The sequence below is a fragment of the Dipodomys merriami genome, unplaced genomic scaffold, assembly GCF_024711535.1.
Source record: "Dipodomys merriami isolate MVZ:Mamm:240054 unplaced genomic scaffold, mDipMer1.0.p SCAF_20, whole genome shotgun sequence".
NCBI lineage: Eukaryota > Metazoa > Chordata > Mammalia > Rodentia > Heteromyidae > Dipodomys > Dipodomys merriami.
The window spans coordinates 31,401,264-31,428,163 of NW_027203382.1; the positions used below are offsets into that span (position 1 = coordinate 31,401,264).

Consider the following 26,900-nt stretch of genomic DNA (forward strand, 5'->3'; position numbering starts at 1 on the left):
GCTTATCCCACAGTATACAGCTACTAAAAGTCATAGTGAGGTACATCTTCATAGAATTTATCAAAGACTGGGACCAAACCAGGTGCCAGTAGCTCACACCTGTAATCCTAGCTACTCAGGAAGCTGAAATCTGAGAATCACAATTCAAAGCCAGCCCAGGCAGGAAAGTCCATGGAGACTCTTGTCTCCAATTAAATACCAAAAACACTGGAAGTAGAGCTGTAGCTCAAGTGTCAAAGTGCTAGCCTGGAGCAAAACATCTCAGCGATAGTGCGTAGACCCTGAGTTCAGCACTGGGACCAGCACAAGAAAAAAAAAGATTGAGACCAAATAAAAACTACACATTTAAAAGTATTAAGTATTTTTATTGTTTTGATGGTTGATAGAAAGAATATGGTTAAATGCTTGTATCTACAGTTTCTCTCTGCAATGTTTCATGCTTTAGGGTTTCCTCAACCCTATGTATATTTACTAATAGCACCCCACCCTTAGCCAGAAATGTTTTTCCTTTATTTGATCCTATAGCACCCCACCCTTAGCCAGAAATGTTTTTCCTTTATTTGATCCTTCAGCTAAGAAAAATACAATTAACTGTAACTAGAAATTTATAATTGTCCTTTTCCCCAGTAGAAAGAATAAGAAAGCTGGTTGGAGACATGTGTGTTATGTTTATGGGGGGGAGGGGTGGTAAATGTGTGTCCACGCATGCGTGTGCCAGTCCTGGGGCTTGAATTCAGGGCCTGAGCACTCTCCCTGAGCTTTTTGTGCTCAAGGTGAGTGCTCTACCACTTGAGCTACGGCTCCACTTCCAGCTTTTGGGGAATAGTTTATCAGAGATGAGTCTCAAGGGCTTTCCTGGCTAGGCTGGCTTTGAACCTGTATTCTCAGATCTTATCCCCCTGAGTAAGCTAGAATTACAGGAGTGAGCCACTAGCACCTAAGTGGGACTTTTTTTTTTGAACTTCCAAATGACCTTATAGATATAGTCTTAGCTGAACTTCCTTACCATTTTGCATGCTTAGCCAGAAATGCTGTCATACTATGTCACTCAGAAGATGTTTCCTCCTTTATGTGAAGTGAATAGGCTTTCATACTATTGGGGTTTTATCCTTTCATTCAGCCATGTAACATGAAAAGCATGGAGCAGAGCATTCATAGAGCTTGATAGCACATAGACCCAGCGTGGCCCCAAGAACTTCATTGTACAGTCGACCCTCATTAGCCTCAGGGAACTGGATCCAGGACTCCTGCCAATACTAAAATCCATGATGCTAATGTCCTTTGTATAAAATGATATAGTACTAATATATCTTCTCTCCACATCCTTCCATAGACTTTAAATCACTTCTGGATTTCTTTTCTTTCTTTCTTTCTTTCTTTCGTTCGTTCGTTCGTTTTTTTTTTTCTTTTTGGTCAGTCATAGAGCTTGAACTCTGGGTCTGGGCACTGTCCCTGAGCTCTTCAGCTCAAGGCTAGCACTCTTACCACTTGAGCCATAGTGCCACTTTCGGTTTTCTGGTGGTTAATTGGAAATAAGAGTCTCATGGACTGTCCTGCCCAGGCTAGGTTTGAACCACGATCTTCAGATCTCAGCCTCCTGTGTGGCTAGGATTACAGGCACTTCTGGATTTCTTATAACAGCTGATACAGTATAAATGCTGGGTAAATAGTTGTGGTGTTTTTACTCTGTTGTTTAAAGAGCACTGTTGTTTGTGGAATAGTGGCACGAAATAAATACATAATTCAATACAGAAGTACTTTTGAAGTTGGCTATTTCTGTACACGTGGAACTTGTAGAAAAAACTGAATACATCATACTTGTTTATGGAATGAATAGTTGTATGTAAATGAGCTATGTAAAAAGTATAAGAAAGAGCTTTGGAAGTTCAGATCAGAAAAATGACACTTTCAGCATGACAATCAGGGAAGAACAATCCTTCAAGACTTCAGGAGATGAATAGGCAAAAGTGTTTGAACCCACATTTGCAGGAGCAGAGATAAAAAGGCAAAGATAAAGAGGTTTGGCTGGGGCTTATTCACTGAGGCACACAGAAAGTCCCGTCAGAAAGTTAGCCCTGCTAACTTTCCAGAAGCAGTGGAGAGTCTGTAGATGATTTTGGTATATTAAAACTTTTGTCTCACCAGATGCTAATAGCTCACTGTAATTCTAACACTTAGGAGATGAGATCTGAAGATCGAGGTTTAAAGCCAGTCCAAAAAGGAAAATCCATGATACTCCTATCCTCCAAAAAACAACAGCAAGTGGAGATGTGGTTCAAGTGGTAGAGTACCCAAGCCCTGAGTTCAAAATCACAATACTGGCACAACACACACACACACATACACACATACACACACAAAAAAAAACCTAGGGTCTAAGGAGGGTTAGCCTGGCATGATTTGTGAAATAGAAGAAAAGCTAACAGTAAGGGGAATGGTTAAAAGACAGAAGTACATGTACTCATGTCACTTCTGTAATTGCAAAGACTGAAATTGGAAAACAGAAGAATTGAGATGGATGCTAAATTCCAAGGGTGGCAGGTACTTCTCATAGGAGGAAAAGGGGAAACTTTAAAGAGCTTGGAGTGTCAGAAAATTAATGGAAATGTGTCATTGTCAGAAAAGACTGGTTACTTTCCTCCTGCACTGACATTCTTAAAATACTGACAAGATACTATTTAAAACACAATTACTACGCCCAGCATTGGTTGTTTATGCCTGTAATTCTAGCTATGCATGAGGCAAAGATCTAAGTACCACAGTTTAAAGCCAACCAGGTCAGGAAAGTCCCTGAGATTCTTGACTCCAGTTAAAAACAAAAGTCAGAAGTAAAGCTGTGCCTCAAGTGATAGACCACCTGCTTTGAGCAAAAAAGCTAAGGGGCAGCACATACACTCATACACAAAGCACATACACTCATACACAAAAACAATTGCTAGTGCTCTTGTAATGTTTGATATTTGAAATACTGTGTCTTAAGAGCTCAAAACATAGAGAAAAAGAATAGAGGTGCTTGCGCTCAGCATACATTGTCCCAAGTATGTCTTTGTAGGTAGCTTTCCCTCTTCTCTATGATCCTCTCACCATGGTCAGCTTTTTTTGTTGTTGTTGTTTTGTTTTTGTTTTTTTTTTCGGTCATGGGGCTTGAACTCTGGGCCTGGGCACTGTCCCTTAGCTCTTCAGTTCAAGGCGAGCGCTCTACCAGTTGAGCCACAGCATCATTTCCAGTTTTCTACTGGTTTATTGGAGATAGGAGTCTCACAGACTTTTCTGCCCAGGCTGTCTTTGAACTGTGATCCTCAGATCTCAGTCTCCTGAGTATCTAGAATTTCAAGCGTGAGCCACCTGCACTCGGCTGATTTAACATTTTTAACATAAGAAAATAAAGGAATGGGTCTAAGCAACTATTCAGGCTACCCAGGCACAAAGCTATGAGATAAGAAAAGTATAAGCCGTCTGTGTTGTGACTGTAGTAGTTAACATGATAAGCAATCAATATAATATTACTCGGCATAAAGCAAACCATAAAAATCACCATGATGAAAACAACCGCCTTGGAATACCTCAGCCATCTTTGATCGTGTATGTTAAGTCTGCGGATGATGTTTGTGTAGCAGTATGTAACAACCATGAATGGAATTAAGAATCCAAAGACAGCTAAGGAGATAAAGTAGCACAACTGGAAGAGGGAGGAAGACTCGCATAGGCTGTAGCCATCATGGCAGGTGGTGATGTCCAGCTGCAGAAGGTAATATTCCTGTTTCAGGATGCAAAATGGCAGCATGTATAAGAAAACCATCACCCACACCACGCCACATGTTAGCCAAGTGTATTTGCGCTTGGGCAGCCTCCGGTATGTGAAAGGATGAACAATGGCCAGGTAGCGGCTGATGCTCATGCAGGTAAGGAGCAGAATGGAGCAGTACAGGTTTCCATAGAAGAGCACAGTGGTAGCCCGGCACAAGACCTCTCCAAATATCCAGTTATTTCCATTGAGGTGATAAATGATCTTAAATGGCAGTGTAACACAGAAGAGAATATCTGCAATGGCCAGGTTGGTATGGAAGATGGTCAGACAGATGGGTTTGTTTCTGAAAAGGAGTTTCCACAGGGTCATACTGTTGGCTGGAATACCAACCACAAATACCAGGATGTAGATAGCAGGTATCAGCTTGGTCCTTAAGGAACTTTTCAGGTACCTCACGGTGACATTATTCATGTGAAGATGTGAAACATTTCCTTCAGGGCACCTCACATTTATAGTGGCTCCTGTCCAGCCTTTTATGGCAGAAAGTAAGAAGTCTTCAGAAGCATTTGGAGGGGTTCCATACAAGGTCCTAACAGTTAAGTTTGGTTTTCTTGACTTGTCTGCAATGTTTCCCATGCCTGTAAGTGAAAGGAAATTACAGCACTTTTTTATTTTGCCAAGCCTTATTTTATAGTTTGGGTAAAAACTAAGTGAAGTGTTTTACTTTGGGCAGTACTGGGATTTAAACTCAGGTGCTCACTGTTACTAGTTAAGTCCTCTGTGAGTTGAGCCATAACCTTAGCTTTAAATGATTTATGTTCCATAATTTATGTAATTGTAAGATTTAGAACCATTTTATTTTAAAAGATCATTATATATTTTATTATATCACATATTTATTTTCATTATCACACCTATATATATATATATATACACATATACACATACCTGATATTGCCTATAACCAAGCAGTCCATAGGCATGTTTGTAGTGTGTGCCATAAACCTCAGCACATACACACAACTCCTTGTGTGAAAGGAGTTAATAGTACTAGTGGAAGCAAAATTAGCTCAAAACATTATAGGCAAATGTTATGTTGACCATAAGCTACGTAGTCATTTGGATTCAAGAAACATGTCAAGAAAATGATGAACAAGGCTTATAAAGAGATGGAGTTTAATAGATGAATTAGATTTTGCTGATGATGAATGGGCATGGGGTCTGGGAATACCCAATAAATATTAGGAAATGTTCATTTTGTACATACATGCAGTTGACACTTTATTGCAATAAAAGTTAAAAATGTAGAATTTCAAATAAGTTTCATCACTTTTTGGGAAACCTTTGACTATTGTAGAAGACACAAAAATTTATTGTAATATACTAATAAAATACATCTAAGAGACGAATTTTGAAAAAATAAATTATACTCAAATTCTTGAAGGGCCCTGAAACTATCCTAAGAAATCACGGCCTATTCGTGAGGTTGCATACACAGCTCTGATGGCAGTACTAACCAATGTGGTAAAAAGAATAAAGCCACAAAGATTCCATCTGCTGGTTCTGGGAACCTGTGAATGTGTGACCTCATATGGCAAAAGGAAATTTTACATATAGGAGTAGTTAGAGTATCCTGGACTGACCAAGTGGGTCAAATATAATCCTAAGAGTCCTTGTAGGAGGGAGGCAAGAGGGTGAAAATCAGGCAGATTTGGAGAGGCCGTGCGGCTGGCTTTGAAGATAGAAGGAGGGGCAATGGACCAAGGAATGCAGGCAGTTTTTAAGAGTCTGAAAAAGGCAAGAAGTCAGATTCTTGTCCAAATCCTCTTGAATGAATACAGCCCTGCCCACACCTTGATTTTAATACTTCTGACCTCCAGAAATACCAGATAATAAATCTGTGCTCTTTTAAACACTCAATTATGAACATTTGTTACAGTGTCAGTAGGATACTAATAATATACCAATGACTTTAACTTGTTTTCAAGATTACTTCAGTGGTAAAGTACAGCGAACAGAGTGTTAAGACTTAAGGAGAGGGGCTGGGAAGGTGGCTCAGTGGTAGAGCGCTTGCCTTGCATGCCTGAGGCCCTGGGTTCGATTCCTCAGCACCACATAAGCAAAACGAAAAAAGCTGGAAGTGGCGCTGTGGCTCAAGTGGTAGAGTGCTAGCCTTGAGCTGAAGAGCTGACGGACAACGCCCAGGCCCCACGACAGGATCCCCCCTCCCAAAAAAAAAAAAAAAAACTTAAGGAGAAAGGAGTCTGATTTGGATGCTATTGTAATTATTCATACTCTAAGGATACTCTAAGTTACTGAACTAGGCAAAGGTTAGGAAATGGTGAAGGTGAGTATAGGAAGACAAACAGGGTACAAAGGGACTTATAGGTACATTCACGTGTGTGTGTGTGTGTGTGTGTGTGTGTGTGTGTGTGTGTGTGTGTGTGTGTGTGTGTGTGTGTGTGTGTGTGTATATCCTGAATGCTTATGAGCTTGTGCCCATATTGGGGCTTGAACTCAAGGCCTTACACTGCCCCTTAGCTTTTAAACACCAGGCTGGCACTCTATCACTTGAGCCATACCTCCACTTCCAGCTTTAGGTGGTTAATTAGAATTAAGGGTGTTATGGATTTTCCTGACTTTGCTGGCTTCAAAGCTTAATCCTCAGATCTCAGCCACCTGCATAGCTAAGATTACTGGCATGAACCACTGGTGCCTAGCATAAGATTCTTTCAATCTCTTGAAAAAGTCCTGTCTTTCCAAAGTTAGAGGAAATTCCTACAAATGCAAACACTTCTCACAAAGAATATTGCTTTCTGACTTAACTGTATATCTAAAATCTTGATTCTAGCACCAAAATTTAGATATTAATAGAGGACAGTACATCTTTAACAAGATAAAGTGAACAAAGTAGATGTTCATCTCCAGGATTCTGGCTGTAACCAAGAACACACTCTGCCCTTTGAGAATATTAAGAGAATATTAAGAGAATTAGGTTCAGATGACTCTTACAACATAATCATTGTATCCCAAAAGAAAAGAACTTACCACTTTGACAAATAGTAGACAGCAGGAGCAGTAGTCTAGAAGCTGCCACAATGAGGGCTTTCATTTTGATGTCCTGAAACCTACTTCTCCAAGGTATAGTCACAGGACACAGTTTCCCCTCAGCTTCATGTGGTAGCAGCAAGTAGAGACTTGTCGTCTTGGCTGAAGCAAGGTTTTCTTGGCTGTGCTTTGTGGGCAGGAACCTGCCCTAGTTCCTCTGTAGGGAAATAAAGTGACGTTAGGAATTTCCATATGCATGATTCAGGCCAAGCCTCTGAGCACATTACGTTATCTCTGGAGAAAATCATCTAACTTCCCCACCGTCCTCACAAGCCAAAGGTGCTGAAGAGATGCTGTAGCTCTCGCTGATTTAGTGACTTGCATTTTAAACACCACCACTAGCCAGGAAGTAGTGGCTCCTACCTGTAATCTTAGCTACTCCAAAGGATTGCGATTCAAAGCCAGCCTGGACAGAGAAGTCCATGAAGCTCTTATCTCCAATTAACTATTACACAAAGCCAGAAGTGGAGGTGTGGGTCCAGTGGTAGTCAGCCTTGATCAAAAAAGTCAAGAAAGAATTCAAGGCCCTCAGTTTAAGCCCCAGTACCAGTGTGCGTGCGCACACACACACACACACACACACACACACACACACACACACACACACACACACACACACACACACACACACACACGAAAAAAGGCAGTGCTATACATAGATTTTATGCAGCAGTTAGCTATGAATCTGCTCATATATCATTTTGCCCATTTCAAAAACAGTGCCAGAGTGTAATTCCTACTTAATACTTGGGCAGTCAGAACTTAGTCTTTCCTTTATTCTCCTAGCTATTTAATTTTAATTCTTTTTTATCAAATTTTCATTAAACTCATTACCTAAGTTTAAATTTATTATGGCAAGCAAATACTAAGAAGTTAAAATTGTTTAGGTGCTTAATGGCTGTGGAAATCTCTGCCAGTTTCATATAAATATGCCGAGCTGAACTTGATATGATGGTAACAGTATTAGAAGAGGAGCTGTTTACCATAGCCCACTGTGTTCTGAACAATTCAGTAACACCAAACAACACTATATGACTATGCCAAAATCATTATACAACACTGAAGTGCAGAGAACTCCCTGTATTCCATAATCTCTGTAAGCAGGTCTACATGAGATTGCTTTATTGTCTTTAGTAGTATAAAGAAATTTTAATTCAAAAATTAAATCATCTTGCTCAGTGTCATTCCTTCCATTATTCTCCCCATCTCTCCCAACAATTGTGGTAGGAGATACATAATAAAATTTACCATCTTACCAATTTTAAGGGTACAATTCAGTAATGTTAAGTACATTAGTGAGTACAATATCATTTGGTATACAGAAAAAACATAATATATGGCTAAACCCTAAGGTTGGCAACCCAATAGCTTGCTGAAAATAAAATACACCAAGAATCAGAAAAAATTAATTTCACATGAAACGTAAAAGACTGAGGGTTAAAGTAGGAAGAAATAGATCTGTATAAACTTTCCGTATCTCAATTTCGGCTTTAACACCCAACACTTGCCCCTACACATAGCTGAATACAGTAGTATTTTTTTAATGGAATAGCATATCTTTCCTGAAAATATTTTAATTCCTTTTTTATTAATAAGTTTTTTTTATTGTGAAAATACTGTACAGAGGGGTTACAATTGCATGAGCAAGGTAATAAGTACATTTCTTACCAAGCATTGTTGCCTCCTCCTTTGTTTTTTCCTTACCATCCCTGCCCTCCCGTCTCCACAACTACACCCCCCCCCCCAAGCATTTACTTGCAACTTTGGACAAGCATTTACAAAATGCTTGTAGTTGCTACCTGGCAGTTCCAGTTAATATCTGTGAGCAATGCATTTATAGTAGGATCATCAGAACCAATCCAAAGATAAAATAGCAAAGATAATTTCATAAATTTTCACTGCTCCTACCTCTCTTTCTGGAGCTCAGTCTTTTTTCCTCCTGGACTTCAAAATCCCTGCCCCTTCTTGCCACTTACCTGTATCTGATACTTCCCTGATCACATTATATGATAATTGTTCCTTGACACATCTGTCTCTTCCTCAAGACTAAGAGCTCCTTGGGAGCAAGCAACATTTTCTTTTGTCAGTCATGGGGCTTGAACTTGGGGCCTGGGCACTAAGCTCTTTTGCTCAAAGCTAGCATTCTACCACTTTGAGCCACAACACCACTTCCAGTTTTCTGATGGTTTATTAGAGATAAGAGTCTCATGGACTTTCCTGCCTGGGCTGGCTTTGAGCCATGATCCTCAGATCTCGGCCTCCTGAGTAGCTAGAATTACACAGGTGTGAGCCACCAGTGCACAGCCATATTTTTATTTTTGTCTCTGTGTCTGATAAATATTGAGCATCATTCTGTTTTCCCATGGCACCCTGGGGGACCCAGCCATATCATTTGGCAATCACAGTAATTGAATGCTTAGTTATCCCTGGGGGAAAAAAACTCTTTGGAAGCGGTAGTATTTAAATTGAGTCCTGAATGAGAAAACATCGTTATGCAGCTAAGGTAGAGTTCTAGAATCTATAAGAAGCTGGTGTGAAGTTCAATAACAGAGAAAGACAACATGAAAGGGTACTGCCCTACCTACCGTTCATGGAAAAGGACGTTTGTGTTTTCTTCAGTAGGAAGCTTTCAATGGGTTTCCTTGGAAGAGGGACATAATGAGATAGCCATTTTGGAGAGATCATGTGGTTTTCTCTAGAGGGCATGGAGATACAGGACAGACTTGGAAGCAACAAAAACCTATGAGACCAGTGTAGCTTTCCATGTGAGAGATGGCAATAGCAAACTCCTGGTGGTAAGGACAAAAGGGGGAAAGTGGTCAGATTCAGGATCTGTTCACTAGCAGCTTGTGCTATATAGGGCACTGCTTATTGGTTTGCTGGTTAAGAATTAGGAAACTATAATGAAATGGCTCCTGAAGAGAAGTTATTGATTCCATTCTGTCATTCACTGTTCTCTCTCCTTGGTTCTATGCCATTTTTCCTAGGACCCTGATAGTATTTCTAAAGTTCTTTGGCTGGATGAGATACAACAAGCCATCGATGAAGCCAACACACATGAGAGCAGAGCAAAGCAATGTAAGTCCGTGCCTTTTTTTGTTGTCAGTGTGCCTTGCTTAGATTTGGATATATAACTGAAGTCATGTCAGTTTTCAATTTCTAGAAAGATTTGGATTCTTACCACATTTTAGTTTGTGGATGCATACTTAGTATAGATATTTGATTAGGTGGTTCCTCTACTTGCCCTGATTAGTTGCTGTTTCCAACAAAATTTGACCCATATTGCTGAAAAGAAACCGGTGGGTGGGGGACTCTGTTCCACCAGGAACTAGCCCATTTCTGCTCAATAAATATCCTCTTTTCCATAGTTTCCATTGTTAGGATTTGTCAGAAATCAAACCCGTAGGGAAGGAGGGTGGAGAGAGGGAGGGAAGGACAATATGTACGTGGGTATTGATATACAAGAGCAGACAGACGGGGCTGGGAAGGTGGCTCAGTGGTAGAGCACTTGCCTTGCATGCTCGAGGCCCTGGGTTCGATTCCTCAGTACCACATAAGAAAAGAGCCAGAAGTGGCGCTGTGGCTCAAGTGGTAGAGTGCTAGCCTTGAGCTGAAGAGCTGAGGGACAGCACCCAGGCCCAGAGTTCAGGCCCCACGACTGGACCAAAAAAAAAAGAGCAGACAGAAGTATCTTGAAGGGTCTCAGCCCTGTGGAGTTGTGTAAATGATCAAGGTATTCCTAGAATTAAAATCAACCAGTAGTTCCTAACTTCTTAATCTGTACACATAGAAGAGTTCTAAGTCAAGAGAAGTCTACCTTGAATGATAAAAAGAATCAGATTCCCTTATTGTCCAGACTGCATCCACATCACAAACCCAGAGCCTCTTAGGTGAGGGAGAGACCAACTTCCCTTGAGCAAGGATACCACAACACTGCCCCAAAATTATACCATTAATATTTCTGCTGGTCTTCTCCAAAGGGTTCTAGAGGTCTTGGAGGGTGAATGTTCTACGGGAAAGGAATAGAAGCAGGCTTTGCAGGACTACTGGTCACTGGCCATGAATCAGCATGAATTTCTACAGACCTGAGGTGCCACTGTGGTTCCCCAGCCAGATCAGGGTTTTAGAAGCTGGATGGATGGTGCAAGGAATTTTAATCCATGTTCTCTCACAGTGTCCAAGCTCCCAAACCCACCCTGTGATTATCTCCAACAGGAGAGTAGCTAAAAGAATTATCATATTGGTTCACATGGTTTAAAAAAACAAGTGCTAGGTGCTGGTGGCTCACTCCTACAATCCTAGCTACTCAGGAGGCTGAGATCTGAGGATCAAGATTCGAAGCCAGCCCAAGCAGAAAGTCTCCTTGAGACTCTTGTCTCCAATTAACCACTCAAAAGCCAAAAGTAGTGCTATGGCTCAAAGTGGTAGAGCACTAGCCTTGAGCAAGAGAGCTCAGGGACAGCTCCCAGGCTCTGAGGTCAAGCCCCACAATCCCCCACACCCACTCAAAATGCCAGGCACCAGTGGCTCATACCTGTAGTCCTAGCTGCTTAGGAGGTTGAGATCTGAGGATCGTGGTTTGAAGCCAGCCAGGACAGCAAAGTCCATGACACTCTTATCTGTAGTAAACTACTCAGGTAAAAGCTAGAAGTGGTGCTGTGGCTCAAGTAGTAGAAAACAACCTTGAGGACAAATGCTCAGGGACAGCTCCCAGGCAAGTTCAAGCCCCAGAACTGGCAAAAACAAAAACAGAAATAGAACTAAAAAAAAAAAACCTTCAACTTCTATTCTGAAGAAGGAATAGTAAGAAAGTCTACCTGACCATCTGAAATAGCTTCTAAATTGATATACAAATGGTCTCCATGTATAATACGTCCCTACACAAATTAAAATAAGACTCAATAAAAACCTGCCTGTTTGTGGAATAGACTTCCCCAGTTCATCAGCCCATAGAGTGTTGCTGACACAGCTTGGTCTCTGCAGCAGATGTGCTTTCAAACTTTGGAAGCATCTATGGAGAACATCTGTATTTATTTCTTTAGCTTGGAAAAGTATCTGCATTTTTCTCTAAACTTTTACTTCCTTAAGAATTTTAAAGTCTTGCCTTTCTAGTGCTCTGATGTTTAAGGGAGAAAATAAGATAGTTGAGTTATGTACATAAGAGATTTAAATTGCCATATAAAACAATATAATTAAGGTGGATAGATAGGAGATTTAAATTAACATATTAAACCAAAAGCAGCTGTCATCTGATCCTCAGATATCAGCCTCCTAACTAGGATTATAGGCATGAACCACCAGTGCCCATCTGTCAAGAAATGAGATTGTAATTTGGATACTCAGCCTAAAATGGTTATGACTTCCTTCTCAGAAGATCAAACCGATTTAGGAGTCCTTTTATTTCTTTTATTCATTATTTTTCTTACATTTGGTCTGTCGATCTTAGAGCTGTTTTTCAATTCTATTGACTAAAAAGTAAAAACTAAAAAGTGTGCTGCATATCTGAAAAGCCTCCCTTCTCCAGCTCTGTCCTGTTCTTCACAAGAGTCGTGGTAATTTCTTCATATGTGTGTGTATGTGTGTGTGTGCGTGTGTGTATACACATATATATACATATGTATATAAAGTATATTCATATATATCAGATTTTGGGTGGGTAAAGCCATGCTGTTTTGACATTGAAATATGAGAGTTTTCTGGGTTTTCAGCTGGAATTTAATATTTCTTTTAAAAGCATTCACCTTGTGGATGAAGACTTGAGATTCTGGTCACATGGTATAAGCATCCTACATAATCTGATCAAAGAAGTGTTTTGACCCCTGAATCTCCCACAGGCAGATTGAAAAGGCAGGGTTGCTGAGTCTCCTCATTTTGACTAGTATGTTCCTTTTCCCTCTAGTATCTTACTTGAAATATGTTTGCCTCAACATCTGATTCCTTACAGCAGAGTTTCTCAACCTATTATTATTATTATTATTATTATTATTATTATTATTATTATTATTATTATTCCCTAAGGGATTTTAAAATAGTTTTTCTTTAATCTCTCCATATCATGAAATTTTAATACTAATAATAAGTTGTACATGCCAATTATATACCATACATAGATCAGTGTGCTTTAACCTACAAAGATTATTTTGCCCTATTGGCCATTTTATCCCTTGCCCCTTCCCTGTAGTATATGCTTTAAAGGGAGCTTGTTGGCATATAGCTTAAGATTTAAAGCACAGGGGTTTTGGATTTCATAAGAGATTTACAGATGGTATCTTCATTTGTTCCTCAGCCAAAATATACTTTACTTTCTAGAAGTCATTTATCTATCATCCTCTATTACTTAGGACTAAATCACAAGCCACAGAGTAAACAACAGAGCAATCAAAATAGATGGCTCAGTCAGGCACTGGTGACTCATGCCTGTAATTCTTGCTACTCAGGACACTGAGATAAGAACGTCCTGATTCAAAGCCAGCAGTGGTGCTGTGGCTAGTGGTGCTAGTGGTAGGAGTGCTAGCCTGAACAAAAAAGCTTAGAGACAGTGCCCAGGCCCTAAGTTCAAGCCCCAGGACTGGCATACCCCCGAAAAAGATGTTGACAGTCATTGCATTAAAGCTATTCTACTATTATCCCTGCATATGCCTGGCATAGACACCTTGAGTCCATTTATTCTTTCTACAGACTTAACTCTTATATGTGGCTATTTCTCTTCCCAGCTCCAAACACAGCAGCAGAAGCTACAATTTTTCAACTGATAAGGAGTTTGTGCTGCCATAAGCAGGCACATGATGTCCATAGGAAGTGATCCCTGACATTGGAGAGAACACTAAAAACCATCAGAGTTTGAGGCCAGTTAGTGCCAGAGCAAATAGCACTGACTGTTACACAGACATTTTTTTATGCCAGTACAGGACTTGAACTCAGGATCTCACATTCACTCTTGGCTCTTACACTCAAGGGCTGGTGACCTATCACTTGAGCCACAGCTCCACTTCCTACAGTCCAATTTTAATGATGTAAAGGACACTTCTATCTGCTCTAAACAAACATTAAGCACCTACTATGTCACAGACACTGAGTAAAATGAGGAGCAAGAATGCCTCTCCTGTAACGGTCTTCTCCAAGGTATGTTTCAGATTTTCATGGAAATTGCTGTTGAGATAGGACTTAGCCCTGGAGACTCATCTATGGACTAGCTCCTTGCACATCAATATGTTAGAAATGGCTCAGGACACTAAGAGTGTCACATAGGAATAAGGAAACTCGAATAACCAACTCAAAAGGGACTCCGCAAAGCTACGTTTACTTCCAAAAATTTGGCAAGCAAGCACACTGAGCAGGCAAGCTGTTCCCTTTTTATCCCTAACCCAGCAGACCCCTCCCCTCTGCTCTCATTGGCTGAGCTCAGATTCACAATCTGCAAAAGGATGTGGCTTAATTAATGTGATGAAACTAAAATTTTAGGAGCTTTTAACAAGATTTCTTAATTAAAGTGCAGAAGAAAAAAGATATAACTAAAATGTAATTAACAAGGGCCAAGCTACCCATCCAAAGCAGGTACTTTTCAGAAAAACAATTCTCAGAAAGATTAGCAGAAAGGAAGCAAACTACTTCTATAGACAAGAGGCTTTTCTCTCAAGTACTAGATGAAAAAGAATATTACTTTGTCCAAGAGATTTGTGTCTACTGTCAGCTTTTTTTGTTGTCTTTTTTTTTAAGTGGTCATAAGCTTGAACCTAGGGTATGGGCATTGTCTTGGAGTTCTTTTGATCAAGGCTAGTTCTATACCACTTGAGCCACAGCTCCATTTCCACCTTTTTACATAGTTAATTGGAGATAAGAGTCTCATGGACTTTTCTGCTCAGACTAGCTTTGAACTTCAATCCTCAAATCTCAGCCTCCAAATTAGCTAGGATTACAGGCATGAGCCATCAGCACCTAGCTCTGTTTTATTTTTGTTTAGTTCTGCATGTCTAACTCACAAGTTACAAAAACAACTCTTATTCTGTTGTTTGGGCTAGAACATCCTTACCTAGAACAACAAAAGTAGATAATAAAGAATTCATTAAGTTAACTTTCCTTGGGCAAAAAGGGTTTAATGTGATTTTATTTGATAGGAAAAGGTTGAAATTTGAAAGGCTTATTTAAATCTAGCCCAATCCAGAACTGGATTCCATTTGCATATATCCACCAGCTGTGTCTTTCTAGAATATTTATTTAGGTTGCTAATGAGAACTTAAGCAAGTACACCAATACAATACATGAGAATATTAGATTTTCCATAGGTTAAATAGCATTTCTCTTATCCTAAAATAGATGTCTTCATAAAAGTAGTTCTCCAATACCTGCTGCTAAAGTAATTACTACCCTTCCAGGGCATCCACTCAATGTCATAGTTTACTACCATGATACCACACAAGATGACCCAGGAAATATGATTTCCAGTATGCCATGTTCTTGTAGAATCTGGTTCTTCTTACAATCTAAACTGGTAGATTGCAAATTAAACTGATTGGCTCAGGTATATATGGTACCTATTCTCTAAGAGTAAAAGGCTTAATAGAAGAATGCTTCTAAAAGATTGAATTGGATATTTGTGTGCCTTTGGAGAAAGTTGAAGAATACAGCTAACAGAATTTTCCCCCATTATTCAGGGCTTACACTGGTCATTGATGTCAACAAGTGTTTGGATGGGAACAAAACAAATGATATTTTGTCTGCATTGAAGACATCTGCTACTAATGTTCAAGACATAATCCCTGAATGTGCTGATAGGTACTACAATGCCCTCTTAAAAGCCAAACAGTCCAAATCTCAAACTGGTAAGCTTTTACATTGCATGGCACATATCACTCAAAATGTGATTTTTTTTTGTGAGATTTTCTTTGGGGTTTTTTTTCCCTCTGGATTTTTGGTGGTGGGGGATTTTTTTGAGGGGGATGGGTATTAGGGGATAGATCTATGGACCTCACACTTTGTAGCATGTGTGTTCTACCTCTGAACCATGCCTCCAAACCTGTTTTTGCACTGGTTATTTTGAGATAGAATCTCACTTCCTACCCAGACATATGTCTGGACTGCTATCCACCCTTTTTAGGCTTCTCATCTTTGCTGGGATGAAAGGTGATTCACTGCATCCAACTTCTCCCAGTGCAGATCGAGTTTCACAGATTTTTCTGTGATCCTAGCCAATCTCAGCTTTCTTTATTAGCTTAGGATGGCAAGTGTCATTTGCTGTGCTACTAGGATTGCAGCCACCAGCACCATACTTTTATATTCTTTCTAGGTAAGCCAGAGTTCAAGTCATTTGCTTCATGCTGACAGCAGTTGACTTGTTTAGTCTAAGCCAGAACTTTTTAATTGTTTTTACTGCCTTCTTTCTTCATTCTTTGTTAGAGATTGACACAAATGATTCCATCTTAACTAACAACTTTCACATATACACAGATTTACTGGGTATATTATGTATATGTTACAGAAGCAACAAGAATAACACAACACTAAATAATAAGTGGGATGTGTCCACATTGCTTCACAGTTGTTCATTTGCATGTGTAAATTTCACTTATTTATAACCATATCATAGGTGCCATTTATGTGAGATCTAAAACTACCTTCTACTACCTTCCATATTGTTATATGGGTTTCCTAATCCCAGTCACAAAATACTTAAGCCACGTGCTTATTGGAATGTATTTGTTTATATTTTTGTTCCTATACTTTAGCATTCATCTAGATTTTTTTATTTTGGAATTAATACACATTCTTAATAGGAGAGGTTTCATTGTTATATATTAGGCACACAAATTCACTCCTTCCACCATCTTCCAATTCTTTCCTACCCTTTTCCTTACTTCTTCCAATTAACTTTCATAATCAGTTTCATGCATTTAGTGTGTTTCCTCATTGGGTCTCTATAAATAAATCTAAATAATATGAATCTCACTAGGCAGAGTATTGCCCTCAGCTGAATAGCCAGAAACAAGACCTCTCCCTTTTTGTCTCCCTCTGGAAGCAGTATTTTACATGGACAATGGCAGGTGTTGCAGAACTCCTTGACCCCTGGTTGTGTCTTAGTCTCAAGGCCTGCCTGGTTGCAGACTGCTTGCACTTTGCTAGTGTATCCAGAATCCCCCCACCCCAAGTCTCTCAGTCAGAAGGGTTCCTTATTGTTGCTCTTTGAGATATAAGGAACAAAAGATTGTCTAGTCTGACGATGGCCTACCGCAGTAGGGAGACCATTGTCCTACCAAATCCTCATGGGTTTTAAGGCTTACAGAAAGTGTGGAATTATCCCACCACTATGTCTGTCTGTCTGTCTGTCTGTCTGTCATGGAGGCCCCTCAGCTTATCTTGTGGTAGAGACTTCAGCTTCTCCTTGCCATCAGATTTGCTGGGGCTGGAGCTTCAAGGTATTTCCTCACTTTCTCTTTTGTCTTTCTGTTTTTCCACACTTCCACAATCCTGTTCCTCTCTTGTGGTTCTTTGTGTCTCTTTCACTTTTATACTTACAAGTATAACTTTCCCTTGTGACCTGCTCAGAGTCGGATGGAAACAGCTGCTTCTCACCATTACTGCCCACTCTCCCTGTTTTATGGATTTTTTTCTTAGTGTTACTAAAACAAGAACACATCATTTTTCTTTAATAGATTTCTGAATTGTTTTCCAAAGGGTTTTCTACTCAGCAAGGAAACATGTTTTATCACAAGCTCAACATTGTGAGCATCACTGGTAATGAGAATTCTCATTTTAAATTCTTTGTGATGTTTTGGGGTATTCTTAGTTCTCTGGTGCAGAAATCATAACTAGGAATGAAAAACGATTTCTAAATATGAGGTGTGCTGGTCAGTTCATGAGGAAACATTGTTCTTGACCAATTTAAGCCACAACTGCCAGAGACTTTTCTACCAGGCTCTGCAACCCAAATGAACTCCTTTCAGTGATTTTTTTCTCATTTTGTGAGGTTGTATAGAGCAATAGGAGTCAGAGGGGTCATAAATTTTCTCTTGACCTTCCTGGTATACATTTTGGCAAGATGCATCCAAAGTTACACACTTGTATATTGGCTTAGTGCAGATTACCCAACTAAACATGGCTCACGGCCTTGTAAGTTGCAGACAGGAGACTTTGTGGGAGAGAATAAGGTTCATTGATCTCCTCTTTCTATTGTGTTATTGCTGGCACATGTTTTTCTTGTTTGGTTTTCCATTTCTTTGGTTCTTGACATTCTCATAAAAAATTGGAGGTTCAGAGCTAGCATTAAACATTTGTCTCTCCTTCCTTCTTTCCTTTCCTTTCCTTTCCTTTCCTTCCTCCTTTCCTCCCTTCCTCCCTCTCTTCTTCTCTCTCTCCCTCCTTCCCTTCTTTCCTTCCTTCTTTCATTTCTCCTTCTTTCTTTTCTTCCCTTCTGTCCTTTCCTCCTTCTTTCCTTTTCTTTTTTCATTCCTTCCTTCCTTCCTTCCTGCCATTACATACATGAAATGTATTCCATTTCACTGAGTCATTCCTAATGACTTCAACATCTGAATGCTTGGTGAAATCATATTTGTTTGATTGCTGCACATATTGAAGAAACTGCACTACTGTGTATGGGTTTCATGTTCCTTTGTAGAATTTAACAAACTCATTTTCTTTAGCTACTAATGAAGAAGGTTCCTGGATCAAATTCAATCTACAGGAGAAATATGACTACTATTACAATGTCGATTCTCAAGAGAGTTCCTGGGTCCCACCCAAATCAGGATTGCCTAAAGAATCATGGCTTACAGGAAAAGAAATTGAGGTATGCGGTTTGTTTCTGATGGAAAACTATCATATGAAGATAAGTATGGTGCTGAGGCGGAGTGGGGAGGGGGTAGATTAACAAGCGCAGGCCTGGAGCTCAAACCTCACTTCCACCAAAAAAGATAAATGTGGTTGTTTGCTTTTCCATTTTTGTCTCAGGAAAATGATAGAAAAAAACTAATTGATTTAAAGCCTGGACAGAGGATAAAATTTTCATGAATGGTAACTGGATGTGAGTGTATTGTTACATTATAATTTTTTTCAATATTGACATAAGTAAACAAAACAGCAAGAACAAAGAAAGGTTATGATGTTAATTTGTGATTGTAGATTGTCTTACAAAATCATCTTTGAACTTCCCTTAGCAAAATTAAGTACAGTTAGTGATCATATCTTAGTTGTCAATATTCAAAATATCTCATTTCTTTTTCCTCTCCGTCACCCTACAATTTAACTGGTCCTTTCCAATGAAAGTGCCATTTTTACCTGCCAGGCACTGGGAAGGAGAATCTCTCTGCTACCCACAGCCCTCTCTTCAGGATGGTTTCAGGAGTGAATCAATGGCTTGGACAGACAGCAGTATGGATAAACTTTAAATGTTTGCTCCTTCTGAGATAAATGTCTGGCATGTTTTTATTGTTTGATATCATACTGAAGACTTTGCATGTGTGAATGTCCAAATGTATGAGAAGCAATGCAATTGACTATATACAGGATTTCTGATTAACTGAGGTAGAAATTAGACATGTGCCATATACTATAAGCAATGAAAATGAACTATGATGTAGTAAGTCTGAGTTTTTATTTCACCTTTCAAGATCTCATTAATTGAAAGTTTTAGTCTATAGGATTTTTTTTCAAAAGCAGTATATTTCATCTTATTCTTTTTTTAACCAAAGAAACACATATAACACACACATATATACACACATACACATAGATATATGTCTAAAACATATAAGTAGATAGGTAGGTATGTAGGTAGGTAGGTAGGTAGGTAGGTAGAAGATAGATAGATAGATAGATAGATAGATAGATAGATAGATAGATAGATAGACAGACAGACAGACAGACAGATAGACCATAGGTACCAGTATTAGGATGCTTGACACAATAAGACCAGAAAAGAATGAGCTCTTTCATAAAGTCTGTATTAGAACCACTTGTTCTAAAGGTTTTCTCACTTTATATAATACTGGCCTGTTCATTTTTTCACATCTGCTTGATCCATTTTTAAACCAAATTCTTACCCAAATATTCAGTAGTTCTTATAGTCCAGGATGTCAGGGCTGCATATGTACAACAATTTAAGAGTAAAGATACAAGCCAGGGGCTGGGAAGGTGGCTCAGTGGTAGAGTGCTTGCCTTGTATTCATGAGGCCCTGGGTTCAATTCCTCCCCACCACATAAGCAGAAAAAGCTGGAAGTGGCACTGTGGCTCAAGTGGTAGAGCACTAGCCTTGAGCTGAAGAGCTGAGGGATAGCCCTCAGGCCCAGGGTTCAGGCCCCACGACCTATGGGGGCGGGGGAAGAAGGGGAGAGGGAGAGATACAAGCCAGGCACTGGTGGCTGACACCTGTAAGCCTAGCTACTCAGGAGGCTGAGATAGGAGGCTCACATTTCAAAGCCAGCCCTGGAGGGGAAAGTTCATTAGACTCTTATCTCCAATTAACCACCAAAAAGCTGAAAATTAGAGGTGTGGCTCAAGTGGTAGAGCACCAGTTTTGAGCAGAAATGGCAATGCCCAAGCCCTGAGTTTAAGCTCCAATACCTACCTACCTATCTACACACACACACACACAGTGAAAATACACAAAAACTTGGGCCAAAGTACTCTTTTTTAGTCTCCCTCACTATGTAAATGAATGAGACAAACAGCTAGACAAGAGACACTCCCCTGTGGCCATAATATTATTAGATATGGATATTTCTTTCCTTAGAACATAGAAGTAAGGAACTGCATGCTTCTCAGAAGTTACTTGAAACCAAAGGGGATGTGGCTAGACGAAAATGTGAGGTAGATATTACCAGATATTACCATTCTCGAGTTCTTTGTTTTTTTGGAAAGTTGGTGAGAAGCAGGGAAGAAACAGCAGGAAGTCAAGTCAGGGGAATGTGAAGTTGAAACCCACCCTTTTAACATAAAATACAAGTTACAACCAAAAGTAATCTCTTTTTTAACCCGTTCAGAGGCTTGAACTCAGGACCTGAGCATACTTCCTTAGCTTTTTTGCTCAAGGCTGGCACCCTGTCACTTGAGCCACACCTTCATTTTAGACTTCTCGGTTTCTTGTGTGGTTAATTGGAGAACAGTGTCTCTGGGACTTTCCTGCATGGGTTGGCTTCAAACCTCAATCATCAGCCCTCAGCCTCCTGAGTAGCAAGGATGACAGGCATGAGCCACCAGCACCTTGTTAAAAGTAATCTTTCTTCATTAGTGTGCCCACAATTACCTAAAAGATACATACATTGCAAATAAGGTCTTATCAGAGCACAAACAGGCAAACACCCATGTTAGAGTTTTACCTTCCACTGCACTTTCCTTTCAGGGCAATCCTCGAAGTAATCCTCAAAGAAGCAAGAGAGCAATTTAGCATCTTCCATTTTTCTACAGGGAGAATTAAGGCACAGAAGGAATAAAGAAACTTGGGTTAGAATTTGTACAGAATTCAGCAATAAGCAGAAATTTATTCCCAGTGTCCCCAAAGTCTAGTCAACTGTCTCTGCTCTCCCACTATTGCCATTGTTTTTGACACAGGCACCAGTGTCTCTGAGGGTTGGGTATGTGCCCAGCATTCCAAATTAGTAAGACAAGACATAGACTTAACCTAACACAAATACTTAGACCCTATAAAAAGTAAGTAATGCTTCTCAGAAGGAAATAATCTTGAAGAGGTAGAACTTAAAACCAAAAATTAGGCCCAAAAGATACAAGGCGTGCTGATGGATCCAGGCATTTATAATAGGTTTAAACAGAAAATACTGATAATAATTCCATTTCAACTGGGCTAAAAAAAAAGTACATAAATATAGATCTTACAGAATCATGGATAATCAATAGCATCAGAGTAGTTCTAAAGAGAAGAGAAAAATTATGGCCTGAGTCTAAGACTGCTTAATGACAAAAATTCTGAATGACAAGAAGAGAGTGAAGAACATAGTTACTAATTTCAAATGTTTGAAGCTTTTATAGTTTTTAGGCAAAGAAGATTGGAGCAGTGGGTTATTAGTGCTAACATTTTGAAAAATAAGAGTATAGGCAATACTAAAGGATTGTATATCATGACTGAAAAGACATAGCAAACTTGGAAGAAGCAGGATTGAAGATTTAAAATGCGGTATCAAAAGTAGCTGCTATAGCTGGGTGATAATGGCTCACACCTGTAATTCTAACTGCTTGGAAGGCTGAGATCTGAGGATTGTGGTTCAAGCCAGCCTGGGAAGGAATGTCTGTGAGAATCTTGTCTCTACTAGACTACCAAAAAAAAAGTCAGAAGAGGAGCTGTGGCTCAAGTGGTAGAGCACTAGCCTTGAGCAAAATGAAGGTCAGGGACAAAGCACAGGCCCTGAATACAAGCCCCAGGACTGGCACAAAAACAAAAAACAAAACCACAAATCTAGAAGTGGGGCTGAGGCTCAGTCAGTAAAGCATTAGTCTTGAGTGCAAAAGCTTACAGACAGTGCCCAGGTACTCAGTTCAAGCCCCAGGACTGGCATACATACATACACACACACACAAAATCGCTCCTACTCATTCAATGTAAGTTTTTATTCTACTGAACATCTGTCTGCTGGAATTATTAAATGGTGGAGAGAAATGTATTTCTTCTAAATACTCTGACTATATGGATCTTTTTCAGTGACTACACATAAACCCATCTTCTCTTGGAGAAGCTTATGCATCTTTAAATGATTTCACTTTAACTGTTTAAATGAGTCAGCTGTTGGTTCCAGTTCCACTGGATAAGAGTCTTGAGCTGTATCTGAGTCTCTGAAAGGAGTTTCTGCTTGTATCTGAGAATAAACATGGAAGTAAACCCAGTTCATGGCCCATACAGAAACTTCTTCTAATTCTTTTTTTAAAAGTATTAATTCTCTAGATTTCTCATGTGCCCTTGAGTGCCCTTGTCTTTCCTCTCCTTCTCCCTTTGCTTCTGCCTCAGATACTTCATTTGCCCTAGTGCATCCTTTTGAGCATTTCCAGTGGGTTTTCTGTTCCAACCTGAGCAAGAGAGAGGATGGAGGAGCCTGAGGACTTTGTGGGTACTGCCTGCAACCTAAGGAAATCGGAAGGCAGTGTTCTTAGAGTAGGCATGCTTGTGCCCCATCCCCACGTTTTATGCAGGTACTGGGACTTGAACTCTGGGCCTAGTGCTCTTGCTTAGCTTTTTAACTCAACGCTGGCACTCTATAACTTGAGCCACACCTCCTCTTCTAAGGTTTTGCTGGTTAAGTAGAGATAAGATTCTCATGGACTTCTCTTCCCAGCTGGCTTGAAACTTCAATACTCAGATCTTGGCCTCTCTGAGTAGCAAGGAATACAGATGTGAGCCACCAGCTCCAGGCATGCTTGTCCCTTTTCCAATGCTGGGGCACAAGCGTCACACCTAATCTTTGCCAGCACCACACCATACATCTCTGCCTCCATATCCTGTGATCATTCAATCTTGCCACCTCGGCACCAAGCTCAGAGGATTCCAAATCACGTCGCTAGAAAGAAGCTAAGCAATTCATCCCTTCGCACTAACTAAATGCTTTAAACCAAGCCAGCAACAACAGAAAAAAGAGCTAGCCATATCATTTTCAATTTTCTAAGAGATGCAGTTTTCAGAAGCTGTTCTGTCCTTACATCTGATGTGTGACGTGTAACTGTAAGAACTATCTCTTGCCAGGACATCATTGAGGAAGTCACGGCAAACTACATCCGTCAGCATCTCTGGTCTGCTCCTGAAGACTTGCTCCTTCGCTTCCAGGACACCACCTCAGGACCCAGCCTTAGGGAAGAGTTTGAAGCTAGGAAATCCTTTTTGGGTGATCAAATAGGAAATGTGGTCAAGATACAGGTATGTGACTCATCTGCCACTCCTTGCAGAAAAATGTCCTGTCCCCTGAAAATGTTTAATTTGAAAAGAGACAGTCAACTGTCAGCATTCTAACAAATAATCCTGATTGCTGATTTTTTGTATTACTTAATCAGCCGGCATTAGTCTGCTTTAGAAAGCCTTTATGAAGAGAAATGTCTTGATGATGAATGACTTTTCACCCATGGCTTCCTAGACGTATTTGACTTGTTCAGATCCACCTGCCAGTCACCTAGTTGGAACTAAAAAGACAGCTTACATCAGAGCTGAAATCATGTTTCTCTTACCAGCTGGATCTCTGTGTGTCACCTGACAGGTTTTAGGGCTAATGGATATTGAGAGGCACCTAGCTTCTTCTAAAAGAATTCAAAAAGAATTCTTTTGAATTCTAAGAGAATTCAAAAACAGATGAACTGACACAGATTTAGCATCTCTGAGGGTCTTTTCCTTTTTATAATCTCACATGCTTATTGGGTGGGGGGCCTTTGGGAACTATACTGGGGCTTGAACTCAGGTCCTTGTGCTTACTTGCTAAGTGGGAACTCTACTACATGAGCCATGCTTACAGCCATTTTTTACTTTAGTTGTTTTTCAGATAGGGTCTCACACTTTTCCCATGGAGCCAGACATCGATCCTCCTACTTTCACCAAGTTGTGCACCACCATGACTACAGTCACTGTTCCTCTGAACCTATAGGAGAAATTCTTGGGTTTTGTTTAAGGAGGGGAGAAAAAGAGGATCAAAAGACTGTATGTCTTAACATCTTGTTGAGAAAGGAAGAATGTGCTACACTTAGGCATTTTTTTCTTGGTGTCCCTGAGTATCTTCACCAGTTACCATACCAGCTTCTGAAAGGCGGTTAGACCTTTCTCCTCACTTAAATTGTTGCTGTCTGTGGACGTTTGGTGAATTTTTGCTTTGGCAGATAACCATAAGATTTCCTAGACTGAAAACTTTTCATTTGCAAATCTATTCTTTTGTGAGTTCATCTTCTTTTTCTGCCTCAATATAATGTTGTTCAGGGCAGAAAATGATTTTATACACTTTATCTTCTTGTGTCTTGCATATGATAAATGCTGTTCTCAAGTTGTTAGCAAGCAGAAGTGACGTGTGTGTGTGTGTGTGTGTGTGTGTGTGTGTGTGTGTGTGTGTGTGTGTGTGAGTGAGTGTATGCCACTTCTGGGACTTGAACTTGGGGTCTTGTGCTCTCGCTTTGCTTTTTCTGCTCAAGGCCGATGCTCTACCAGGGGAGTCACAGCTTCACTTCTAGCTTTTTGGTGGCTCATTGGAGATACGAGTCTCACAGACTTTTCTGCCCAGTCTGACTTTGACCCATGATCCTCAAATCTCAGCCTCCTGAGTAGCTAGGATTCAGGCATGAGCCATCAGTGCCCAGCTTAGACTTTGCTACAAAACTGACACTCAAAAGATTGTTTCTTGGGCTGGGAAGGTGTCTCAGTGGTAGAGTGCTTGCCTTGCATGCATGAGTCCCTCAGCACCACATAAGCAGAAAAGGCCGAAGTGGCACTGTGGCTCAAGTGGTAGAGTGCTAGCCTTGAGCTGAAGAGCACAGATTTCAGGCCCCGTGACCAACCAAAAAGAAAAAAATTGTTTCTTAGGTAAGCCAATGAGTTTCCAGTGTATTCTTTTTTTAAACAAATAGCAGACAAAAATCACAGGATGTGAACAAAAGCCAGCAAATAGAACCATCTTGGCTCTAATTTTGCATGAAATTCAAGGTGGCAGCTAATATGATACAATTAGAGCCAATCCCAATGTTCTCCAACATTATAGACACGGAGTAGTATTGTAGTGGAAAAGTTACTGAAGAATTTCCCACTGCAGAATTTCCTGATACTAGAACTCAAGGCTAAAACCCTGAGAGGGCCACGTGGAGCCTTTTCCTCCACCTCACCAGAGGTGGGATTGAAGAAGAGGCCATCAAACTCTGAACTCACCCCACCAGGCCTTTATTTCCCTGCTCTGACAGTTGCCTGACAAAGAAAGCATGTGGTTTCAAGATAAGCCCATTTCACAGTTGTGGACCAGAAATAAATAGCTGTCTATAACCTACTGGCCCCTAAGACAGAGACACCATGAGCCAAATGACAAATTGTGCCCACCTTATTTCAGGCCAATTCAGCCTGGAGTAGGGAAATGTCTGGTATTAGAGCACTTCCCCCTGCAGAGGGCTTTCTAATTCCCTGACCAGACACATCATTTTACCAAGTCCTTGGAAAGAAATACAGGAGTAGATCTTCCAGGCCTGAGCCAACTATCCCCAGGCTCCTTCACCCTGCCTGCCACCCATCCCTTGCTGAGGAACTAGGTAAGAATGTTCCTAATCTACCATCCCACCTTCTAAGTGCTACTGGAATAAGCCAGTAGCCCAGGCCATCACGAGGGGAACACAAGAAGAATCTACGTTTTTGCATTGTTTTGTCTTTTTGAAGAGCTGCAAATTGAACTAAGAGCCTGGCTGATACTAGGCAAGCAATACAGCACTGAACTATACTCCCAGCCAAATTAGGGGAGGTTTTGTTTTGGGAAGGGGAAGGTTAACCATAGCCTGAACTCAGGGCCTTGTGTTCTTACCCAGCTTGCTTGCTAACAGTTGGTGCTCCACCACTTTAGCCATGCCTCCAGTCTGTCATTTTGCTGGTTAATTGGAGATGGTGTGTTACGTACTTTTTTCCCCAGGTTGGCTTTGAACCTAGATTACAGACATATGTCACCAGCACCCACCTGCCATACTATTTTGAGCAGTTAGAAGACTGATAAAATTGCATAAGTTTGGAGTGGAGGTATGGATCAATGGTACAGAACTTGCCTAGTATTTAAGACAGAATTCAATGCCCAGGACTAGAAAGACTATCATTGCCTAAGTTTGAGAATGAATGAGCCAGGAAAAAAAATCTCATAAATGAAAAAGAAATTTTTATATCAAAAAGAGAAAAAGGCATGTAATATAAAGGCATACGCTATAAATGAATATCTAAAGATACTTTTCCAGAAGACAGAGAATTTATCCTGAAACTGTTTTATGCTGTCAAAGAATTTAATGACACAGACTTAATGAAACAAAGTCAGATGATAGAATAAAATGAGGACTGCTGCCAGCTGTGGGGATTAAGAGAAATAATGACATCTAGGATGTAAATAAATCTATTACTTCAGAATG

At 40.2% G+C, this 26,900-nt stretch overlaps 2 protein-coding genes across 2 annotated transcripts in view; one reads left to right on the plus strand and one right to left on the minus strand.

Annotated features, from left to right (window-relative positions):
- Positions 1-26,900, plus strand: part of LOC138833021 (ras GTPase-activating-like protein IQGAP2) — a 258,468-nt gene that overhangs the window by 166,267 nt on the left and 65,301 nt on the right. The window contains exons 14-17 of the mRNA XM_070031378.1: positions 9,844-9,934; positions 15,508-15,675; positions 18,490-18,635; positions 23,530-23,700. Coding sequence (XP_069887479.1) covers positions 9,844-9,934; positions 15,508-15,675; positions 18,490-18,635; positions 23,530-23,700 — 576 coding nt within the window. The remainder of the gene's footprint in view (positions 1-9,843; positions 9,935-15,507; positions 15,676-18,489; positions 18,636-23,529; positions 23,701-26,900) is intronic.
- On the minus strand, positions 3,323-6,860 carry LOC138832788 (proteinase-activated receptor 3-like). The gene is made up of 2 exons (XM_070030929.1): positions 6,797-6,860; positions 3,323-4,386 (listed from the first exon to the last, which is right to left on the minus strand). The coding sequence occupies exons 1-2, from the start codon at positions 6,858-6,860 to the stop codon at positions 3,323-3,325; spliced, it is 1,128 nt and encodes a 375-aa protein (XP_069887030.1).